The 11,232-nt window shown below is 37.0% G+C and overlaps 1 protein-coding gene across 2 annotated transcripts in view; it reads right to left on the minus strand.

The window, feature by feature from the left end:
• Positions 1 to 11,232, minus strand: part of nell2b (neural EGFL like 2b) — a 57,354-nt gene that overhangs the window by 43,304 nt on the left and 2,818 nt on the right. For both annotated transcript variants that reach the window (XM_079817304.1, XM_079817303.1), the window contains exons 3-7: positions 1,628 to 1,778; positions 927 to 1,100; positions 743 to 839; positions 585 to 657; positions 392 to 474 (exon numbers count right to left, since the gene is read on the minus strand). In XM_079817304.1, coding sequence (XP_079673430.1) covers positions 392 to 474; positions 585 to 657; positions 743 to 839; positions 927 to 1,100; positions 1,628 to 1,778 — 578 coding nt within the window. The remainder of the gene's footprint in view (positions 1 to 391; positions 475 to 584; positions 658 to 742; positions 840 to 926; positions 1,101 to 1,627; positions 1,779 to 11,232) is intronic.

Below are 11,232 nucleotides of genomic sequence, written 5' to 3' on the forward strand. Positions count from 1 at the left end.
TAAGTAATATATTTTTCTTCTTCACCATATAGGTAAACACCAAAATATTACAAAAACTCATTTAAAACCCAAGTTAACCCTAACAGATCTCCTTTTGTCGTTTTGCTCATAACAACATAAAACAATGCTTAATTTCAACATTTCTCATCCAGTTCCATGCAAAGCATGCTGGGAACTGGAAATTCCCTTCTCAAATAAATGATGCATGTAGTCCCAATGCAAACAGATTCAATAAACTTACACATTTAAATTCGATGCACAGAATGAAAATGAAACTGACCAAATTCAACAATTGTTTTTAGCTCAGTATAATTAAATAAATTGAGCAAGCAGAAAAATCAGCTTTTGAAGTCAGACCACCCCCCAATTCTAAACATTTTTACAAACTTGCCTTGTTTGACGTTTTAGCTAATATATCTTGAAGTTCCATGATCTTCTGAACCAGCCCATGGAAATCATTACAAGTGGGACAAGCTGCAAAAGTGGTGAACGTGCATTAATGGCATTTCCAGACCAGTGAGTAAACAAAGTGCATACATTTTCTCTTTTTTTTTCTGTGTCGTCCACAGGAAGAATGCACTTACTACGATTGAGATCTGGACACTGGACGATGTATCCATGGGGTACGACTACCAACTGAACATCTTGCATAACACCCTGGCAGAAAGATATTGCAGTTAGAGACGAACGTAACTTTTGCATATTTTATGGTATATTTTCAATTTGCAAGGCTATGTTGTACCCTGAAAAAACCATGGGCGTCATTTCTTTGACCAAGCCAGATGTTTGTTCCTCTGGGAAAGTCCATAGATGGCATCTCCACAATTCTTTCGTAAATTCTGAAAGCAAGTACGAATAAAAAGCAATGAGTGAACATTGATAAGGAAGGCATTCAAATTCGGCCCTTTCATTTTCAAGCCATTCACCTGTTGCAGTCAATATGGAGCACCACTTGGGTGGCGCTGAATGCCAGGGAGACTTTGTGCCAGTGTCCATCTGCCAGACTATAGGGGAAGACCTCTTTCTGCTGCCGCTGATCTGAGGTCTGGAAGAAGAGACGGATCTCATTACGCAGACCGCTGCTCTCTACCTCCAGAAACCTGAGGAGGAAGCCAAGGAAACAGATTTACTTCATGAAAAGTCATAATCATGAATCAGTTGCTGAACATCTAAGAACTCCGGGAAATAACTGCTGCCATAGCTCTTATGTCCCCATGCATAAGACTTCTGCAGGTTAAGCTGCCAAATGGTCGTTATTAAATTCTGGAAAATAGCAAAGCAGCAGGGGAAAAAATGGAGCTCAAGGGAATGTGAGTGTTCTGGATGAATGTGAAGACGAGCAGTGATCCATAAATCTCTTGGCCTGTACTCCAAGTGCTGACCTTAAAGAGGTGGTAGAATCAATACTGTGTGTGTTTAAGAAATGTCAGTGGACACCCTAATCAGAAATGTTACAGACATTCCATCAGGGAGATTATGTGTTCCTCTGAGAAACAGTAAATTAAAAAAGAAAAAATAGAAAGAGGGTTTTACTGGAGCAAAAGCCTACCTATACTGTATGGATGCACAGATGGATGGTGGACTCAGACAGACAGATAGATAGACATACGGATGGATGGATGGATACCTCTGTTCTCCATAGTGGATGGACAGCAGCACTCCTGAGCTGAATTTCTCCTGTTTGAGGGTCAGTAGAAGAGTGAACTCTGTTCTTCCTCTCAACTTCTGAAGAATTCTCTCTGCTGCCTTGAGGGAAGCTCTTGCATTCCTTGATGAGCCTGATGGAGAGAGTGACAGAAAAAGCAGAACATGAGAGGAATGCAATACATTAAAAACAGACACTACCATATTAAGAAACAATATGCAGTCATGAGGCATACAGGGATGTCATAGAGAGCTGACCATAAAATGAAGAGTTATGAAACAATTAATTCCAAGGTTGTCCATAGATGTTGGACTATTCTGTAACTATTTTTGTATTCTTTCTATTCAAATTCGAATTACATTTCTGAATCAGCTGACAAATTCATCATTTAAAAAGAGATAAATTCAGTGTTCAGGAAATTCTGATGTTCTTACTCATTCAACTTAGATCCCTTTTTATATGATCATACAGGCGTTCTATATTAAAGGAAGACAGAACAGATGAAAATATTTGATCCATCCATCACCGTGTCACTGTTATGTCAAGGATACAACACAATCATCAGCCTGTAAGTGAATTTGTTCATCATTTAGGCTTGTAACTACTGGTACCAAACAAAAGTTGCATAGAGGCAGAAAGCAAGTGGCCGTTTTGCACCATCTGGTAATATTTATGTTTAAATATCCTGGAGCCAGTGTGAATACTGAACTAAGCATGATAAATACCAAGGGGTCAAAGTTTTGCTGGTTAGCATAGTCCGGTTAGCCCCCGCTGATAAGAAACTACACCATCTGGACCTAACAAGCATTTTTCGCTGCCTTTTTACATAATAGAGCAGGATAGACACTATTGAAGGGTTTAGGACTGTGAACATTCTTACTGTAATAATCATTATGTAATTTTTCAGAACGATTAGTCAAATGCCATTTACAGCTCTGGGGCCTGATGTTTAAACGTTGCAATTTTCCACACACATATCAGGATTTATAAAAAATTAACTAGACAACAATGTCAAAAACGATCCCCGTACACATGGATCCGCAAAAACAATTAAAAACGATGTATTCTGCTGCCAGGCCAGTAGTTGGCGATGTTACTGTAAAGAAAAGCTACATGCCTACTAGGGATGCCACAATTCTCAATATAATATTGAACCGTTCGGTACGGCATTCACGGTTCAATACGCGCTTGTGAATTGCGGTTTTTCGGTTTTGCATTTAATTCATTATTTTTCTACAAATTCGATCATTTGCCTCCATCCCAATACTGAACAATGCGACATACATTTACATCACACGTTAGTGGTAGAGTTATACTCATGGAACACTAGATATTCACAATCAAGAAAGTTCATCATTTGCATGCGTTTTAAAGCCTTGCCGGCTCATTCGCGTGCGCGGTTTTAACATGCTTTTCCAAGCGCGCGCACTAAACGCCTGTCAAACACGTGATTACTGAACTAAGTAGTCGTCTTACTGTGCTAATACTGTTAAATAGACATAAGGTTAACATAAACACAGTCGGTTATGTCTAAAGTGAAAGTAAAATCGTGTGTGTCTGTATTAGATGCACGGTGGTCTTAAATTGACAGCAGCACAGCCTAGTGAATACGCTGTCCTTAAAGGGACAGTTCACCTCTAAAATTATGATGACAGAATTTTCATTTTTGAATGAACTATCCCTTTAATGTTAATACAACAACAAAAGACAAAGAGAAATTCTGCTCTTGACTGAAAAACTAATACAGTATAGCTTTAATAAGAATCAGTGTATATTTTATAGTGAAGTTTATGTAGCGTTTTATTTTTACATTTATTCATTCAATTTCATACTTAAATGCTGCTTTACAGCTCTGAGCTGCCAGTGTAAATATTTATATATATTTATTTTATATTTTACAATACTCTAAGAATGTGTACAAGGGTTTTTTTTAAGTAAAGTTTTAAGTTTAAGTAAGGGTTTTCAATTCTTTTAAGTAAAATAAAGAGAGTATTGCAATAAAAAAAATGTCTTTTTTCTCCTTAACCTCTTGCTGTTCCTGTCGCCTAAGAATAGAATAACAAAAAACTGATGTGACAAGCCATCAGAACCGAACCGAACCGAAAACTGTCGTTAAAAACCGAGGTATGTATTGAACCGTGGACTAATTGTATTGTTGCATCCCTAATGCCTACAGACTGAACACATATTATGCATTCACATGATGTCACCATTTTCACAAATTCTTGTTTTTGTAGTCTACACTGAGACAATAATGGTATCGCTTTCAAATGTTTGCAAAACGCTGTTGTCGTGTAAATGGCCCCTAAGACTAGAAACCAGACTTAACAAAAACATGATAAAAATGATCATGACAATTATAGACCTCCTTGGAGCAGACAATTTTAAGGAAATGAATGATGGTCGACAGACATGTGGGTCATGTCGTGACACTGATGTGAGTGGTGATAGCACAGAAGTAAAAAAAAAAAACAAAGATAGACAGAAGGAAGGAGGAAACACACAGGGAGATGTGATGAGTTAGCTGAGGAGGACAGAGGAAGTTGACTGCCTCCTCAGGGACGAATGTTTAAATCAGTCCTGTCAAAACATAAGAAATGTCTGGGTCTGGTCTTCTCAAAAGGTGAAAAAAAATGCAACACACACACACACTCGCACATACATTAAGGCCAACCGGGGAACACTAATGTTCTGTAGCTATTGTCAAGTAAAGCTCAGGGGAGTTGTAAGCTGCAGCCGTGAGCCTATTGTATGGCAGGAATGAGGCAGAGTTTTGTCACCTTCATTAATCAAATACACTGTACGACAGTGAGCCGAAGCTAACCTGGTAACCTCAACAATCCGCAGAGGACACCACAGCTGATCTAATGGATTCCAGGACAGTTCACAAGTATCAGCATTAAAGCCCTCTGGGATAGTGCAAGGAAAACAGGTTTTTTCTGACATCTCTCTGATTAATTCCCATTGGATCGACACTTCATCTCAGATGTGCTATCCTTCTATCGCCATCGCTATTGTGTGCTGTAAATCAAAGGCTAGACGTTCGATGGCAGCATTTAAAGGTCAAAGAGCAGCTTGGGACTTCTGGCTATCCAAATGACCAGTAATGACTCTTTAGCTAAATATTTAAATATAAATTAATTGAATAATATACATTTTAATATTAGTTTGTTTATTCATCTCTGACATTCAACTTTTCCATTTTCAGGCCATGAGGATACACTCACCTTTCAGCAAGGAGGATTTTTTTATTTTTTTTATACACCATGAATCTGTAATCAATCGCTCCCAGTTATCAAACACCCCAGCCCAGCTATGCGCCTCAAGAGAACCAATAACTTCAATAATGATAAACGAGAACTGTGCTCCTGGGAGCAAGATAAACACGGTGTGATGCAAATTATGTAACTCGCTCGACAATATTCTGGCAGAATTTAAATTGAAAACCTTTCAAGAAGGTTGCTGGTGAGTTTTTTTTCTAATGACGTTGAGTTTCCGTGCCAGCAATTACATCTAAAAAGCTCTTAAATTGATCAAAAGTCAGGCTACTTATGATGCACGCACTTAAAAGTGTGTCCTAACACCATTGTAACGTACCTTAATGAAAGTTTAAAGCCCATGTAAAATGAAAAACCTCATTTACAACTGATGAATTATTCACAACCTATTATAATGACAAAACGAACAAGTGTCTCTCCTCAAATTAACATCGCATTAATCAGAAGCCATAGGTCCATTATTCCTCAAAGCCTCAAAGCGGTGTGACCAAAACAGTGGCTTGGGACAGAAGCAATGCAGCAGATGAGAGTATTAAAGGAACAGTTTATGAATGAAAATTCTGTCATTTACTTACACTCTTGTCTTTTCAATTTGCTAAACATCTTCTTTTGTTCCACACAAGAAAGAAAGTCATATAGGGTAAGTTAATGATGACAGAATTTCTATTGTTCTATGGGTGAAGTAGCCCTTTAAGTTTCTGCAAAATATGTGCTCGTACTGCAGACACAAAGTCGAGACATGGAATCTCAGTTGGGGAATGCGAGTGATACGAGTGACGTGGAGTATTTATCTGGTCCAGACCGCATCCTCGGGCAGGAGAAACACTTAGCTGATGTCCCTGTTGGCGGCTGCTTGCTAAAATAGCTGATGAATGAGCAGGAATCTGATCCTATGGCACTTAAAAGACCCAGTCAGCACCTGGTCTGACGGATGAATCCAACTTTGTGCCAAACTTCTTTCTTTTATTGTTTGCTTCTGCTCTGTTCCACCCATTTGCTCATTAATTCCTTCAGTCAAGGCAAGTTATTCAGCAAAACATTCACACTCAGACTTATAGACGCGTATTAGCACTGGGAACTGTAATGTTATACATTTTAAGGGTAGAGATAAGGCTATAATTTTTACTTTATTAAAGTATATAAAGGGATAGTTTATAAAAAAAATTATTCTGCCATCTTCCCACTCTCATTCTATTCCAAATCTTCTGTTGGAAGTGTCTTAAATGTGGTTCAAATGTCTCATGTGACTGAAATTTAAGACATTGTTTACTGAATCTCTTCCCATCCAGTGGGCTGTGATTGAATCACTGAATCAGTGACTTGAGAACCAGGTAAGTCCAATTCATGAACGAATCATTCAATATTTGTGAATTGAATCAAAAGATTCATTAAAGAGAATTGACTCAATGGATAATTTCAATGGCCATTGCTATTTTTCTACCAAGAGATTCGGCTATAATTTTTACAATTAAAAGAGGAAATAATCAAAGTACACTCTAAAAAATGCTGGGTTAAAAACAACCCAAGTTGGGTTGAAAATGGACTAACCCAGCAACTGGGTTGTTTTAAGACATTTAAACATTTAACCCAACCGCTGGGTTAAAACGACCAATTCACTTGGTTAAAGCAACCCAATTGCTGGGTTAAAACAACCCGATTGCTGGGTTAGTCCATTTTCAACCCAACTTGGGTTGTTTTTAACCCAGCGTTTTTTAGAGTATTATTAAAGTATATTAAGGGATAGATTATACAAAAAAAATTTGAGCCATCTTCCCACTCTCATGCTATTCCAAATCTTCTGATGGAAGTGTCTTAATTGTGGTTCAAATGTCTCATGTGACTGAAATTTAAGACATTGTTTACTGAATCTCTTCCCATCCAGTGGGCTGTGATTGAATCACTGAATCAGTGACTTGAGAACCAGGTTAGTCCAATTCATGAACGAATCATTCAATATTTGTGAATTGGATCAAAAGATTCATTAAAGAGAAATTGACTCAATGGATAATTTCAATGGCCATTGCTATTTTTCTACCAAGAGATTCGGCTATAATTTTTACAATTAAAAGAGGAAATAATCAAAGTACACTCTAAAAAATGCTGGGTTAAAAACAACCCAAGTTGGGTTGAAAATGGACTAACCCAGCAATAGGGTTGTTTTAAGACATTTAAACATTTAACCCAACCGCTGGGTTAAAACGACCCATTCACTGGGTTAAAACAACCCAATTGCTGGGTTAAAACAACCCAATTGCTGGGTTAGTCCATTTTCAACCCAACTTGGGTTGTTCTTAACCCAGCGTTTTTTAGAGTATTATTAAAGTATATTAAGGGATAGATTATACAAAAAATTTTTGAGCCATCTTCCCGCTCTCATGCTATTCCAAATCTTCTGTTGGAAGTGTCTTAATTGTGGTTCAAATGTCTCATGTGACTGAAATTTAAGACATTGTTTACTGAATCTCTTCCCATCCAGTGGGCTGTGATTGAATCACTGAATCAGTGACTTGAAAACCAGATTAGTCCAATTCATGAACGAATCATTCAAGATTTGTGAATTGAATCAACAGATTCATTAAAGAGAACTGACTCAATGGCCATTGCTATTTTTCTATCTTTGCTCTAGCTTCTATTTACAGTATGGACTACTTTTATGATACTTTTTGGGGCTTATTTTGACATTTTGGAGCTTGACAGCCTCAATCCTCAATCACTTTCATTATATTTACACTCTAAAAAAAAAGGCTCGTAATCATAGGGGAACCTTTTTTAGTGCTATATAGCACCAATTTTGGTGCTTCAGTGGTTCTTCAGCGGTTCTTCAGAGGTGCTATATAGCACCTTAGTCAAAGAACCGGTGAAGAACCTCTGAAGAACCGCTGAAGAACCTCTGAAGAACCGCTGAAGAACCACTGAAGCACCAAAATTGGTGCTATATAGCACTAAAAAAGGCTCCCCTATGATTACGAGCCAAGAACCATTTTTGGTGCAATATAGAACCTTTTTTTTTTTAGAGTGTAGAACACTGTCCAGGATATTCCAAAATTCACTTTTTGCAGTACACAAAATTCATAGGGGTTTGGAATGATGAGTAAATAATGGCAGAATAATTATCCCTTTAATTAATTCTCCAACCGTTACTTACTGTGCTTAATATATAAACTACTTTTGTTGAATTAAAAAAAAAAAAAACTACTGTGATACATACGTTACTGTGATATAGAATTACTCTTTCCATGATATAAGCAGTGGCGGAACTAGAGTTTTATACATGGGGTGGCTGCTGCACGTCAAAATAAATGCTGCTTCCAAAGAGAGGTGAAATTTCAATCAGCCACTATAGTCAATTAAATTTTGGTGAGGCACCCGGGGAGGCCAATCAGATGTCAGGGGTGTCCAGTGCTTTCCCGGACACCCCCCTGGCTCCGCCACTGGATATAAGATTTTGCTCCTACCACCCACCCACACTTACTCAATGCCACATTGTCTAGCTACAGTGTCACAACAGCATGCTTAGCCTTGAATTATCTCTAATATCTCCCCATCCTCCCCTCTTTTCTTTTCTCCTTTCCCCTTCTTTATAAACAGCACAGCATGGATGTCATTGATGACATTGATAGGTCTCTCATCTGCATTCTGCGCATTTATGACCTTGTCTCGGAGCCTGTCTGTCAGATCCCAATTCCGCAATCCCACTGGCATTTACTGGAGCACCAATCAATACTGTGGAGGTGCCACCTGCCCAAATTAGAACAAGACTATTGCTTCCATAGATATCAAATGCCTCTGCTTATCCTAGAATATCAGACTTTGGGTTTTTTTTTCACCAAATATGCATCCTAACTCTGTCTAATGTAGTTTTGTACCTTGTGTGTGTGTGTGCGCGTGTGTTTATGGGTGTACAGTTGCACACGTAGATTGTACACAGTATAAATACATTCCCCAGAATTGCAGTCTCTCATACACCATTCATGCTGCAGTGCGGAACAGAAGTGATGACACAGATGCTGGTTAACTGCAAACCCAGAACGTTACTCCATGCATAAAAATCTGTCATCATTATAGGTCATGGGAGTGGTGACAGCATAGCGCTTAAGCAAATGAAAGGTTGGTGGTTTTGTCCTAAGGTGCTGAAGAGTGGTTGAGCCAGAAAGCAGAGAATGACCATCACCATTGTGCCCTTGCGCAAGACACTTAACCCAAACTGCTCAAAATGGAATGTCAATCTGGATAAACAACCATCTATAAATCACCAGAGGGACACCGATGCTATAGACAAATCTGCTAAAACAGCCCTCCAGATGAACAGAATTTAATGGAGTAGAACAAAACAAAAATAGAAACCCTAAACAGAGTAGAATATAGCAGAGCAGACATTCGAATAGAATAGAAGAGCAGGTATAGAGCTGAATACAGTAAACTACTCAAATAATAGAGTATTACAATAATTGAACACAGCAGATCAGAATAAAAATAGAATAGATGTAGAATAGTGTAAAATAGAACAGACAAAGAATGGAAAAGAACAAAATAGAACAGAATACAGTAGACCAGACATATAGAATAGAATAGAATAGAATAGAATAGAATAGAATAGAATAGAATAGAATAGAATAGAATAGAATAGAATAGAATAGAATAGAATAGAATAGAATGTATAGAGCTCAATACAGTAAACTACACTCTAAAAAATGCTGGGTTAAAAATAACCCAAGTTGGGTTGAAAATGGACTAACCCAGCAATTGGGTTGTTTTAACCCAGCGGTTGGGTTAAATGTTTGCTTAAAGCAACCCAATTGCTGGGTTAAAACAACCCAATCGCTGGGTTCGTCCATTTTCAACCAAACTTGGGTTATTTTTAACCCAGCATTTCATAGTGTAAAACAGAACAGACAAAGAATGGAAAAGAACAAAATAGAACAGAATACAGTAGACCAGACATATACTGTAGAATAAAATAGAACAGAATCAGAGACTGAATAGAAAATAATAGACAAAGAATTGAACAGAACCAAAAATACAAGAATAAAGCCAGACATTGAATAGAATATAGTAGACATTACATAGCATAAGATAGAACACAGAAGAGCCGACATAGAATAAAACAGAACATTATAAAATATAATATAATTGCAGTATAGCACCCACACAAAAAACTGCATACAGCAGAGCGGTTTAGAATAGAATATAACAGAATAGAGTAAACCACACAAATAATAGAGTATAAAATATTTGAATAATCATATTTGATTAGAAGAAGAATAGAATAGATTTGTAATAGTGTAGAATAGAACAGACAAAGAATGGAAAAGAACAAAATAGAACAGAATACAGTAGACCAGACATATACTGCAGAATAGAATAGAATAGAATAGAATAGAATAGAATAGAATAGAATAGAATAGAATAGAATAGAATAGAATAGAATAGAATAGAATAGAATAGAATAGAATAGAATAGAACAGACAAAGAATAGATCAGAACCAAAAAGAATGAAATAAAGCCAGGCATATAGAATACTGTAGACATTGAATGTCGTAGAATAGACAGAATAAAACAGAACAGAATAAAATATAATAGAAGTGCAGTATAGCACCCACACACAAAAAAAGAATACAGAAGAGCAGTTTAGAATAGAATAGAAAATATTAGAATAGATTAGAAGGCATACAACTAAAGACAGTAAACTACACAAATAATAGAGTATCAAAATAATTGAATACAGCAGATTAGAATAAGAATAGAATAGATGTGGAATAGTGTCGAATGAAACAGACAACGAATAGAACCCCCCCCCCCCCCCCCCTGAATAGAATAAAGCCAGACACTGAATACAATATAGTATACATTGAACAGCATAGAATAGACAGAGAATACAACAGAACAAAACAGAACACAGAGCAGACAGAAAACAAAACAGAATAAAATATAATAGAAGTGCAGTATGGCACCCACACAAAAAACAGAATACAACAGAGCAGTTTAGAATAGAATAGAATAGAATAGAATAGAATAGAATAGAATAGAATAGAATAGAATAGAATAGAATAGAATAGAATAGAATAGAATAGAATAGAATAGAATAGAATAGAATAGAATAGAATAGAATAGAACAAAATAGAGTAATTGTCACGTTTGGTCAGTTGAGTTGGTTTTCACTCTCTCTAGATCAGTTTCCTTTGTCTGTGTTGATTTGTTACCATGGTTTTTGATGTACCCCTTATGTGTTCACCCGTGTCTTGTTAACTATCTTGTTTAGTCCCAGTTTATATTTAGCCCTGTGTTTGGTTCAGTCTTGTCGCTAAATTG

The sequence above is a fragment of the Gobio gobio genome, assembly GCF_949357685.1.
Source record: "Gobio gobio genome assembly, chromosome: 5".
Lineage (NCBI taxonomy): Eukaryota > Metazoa > Chordata > Actinopteri > Cypriniformes > Gobionidae > Gobio > Gobio gobio.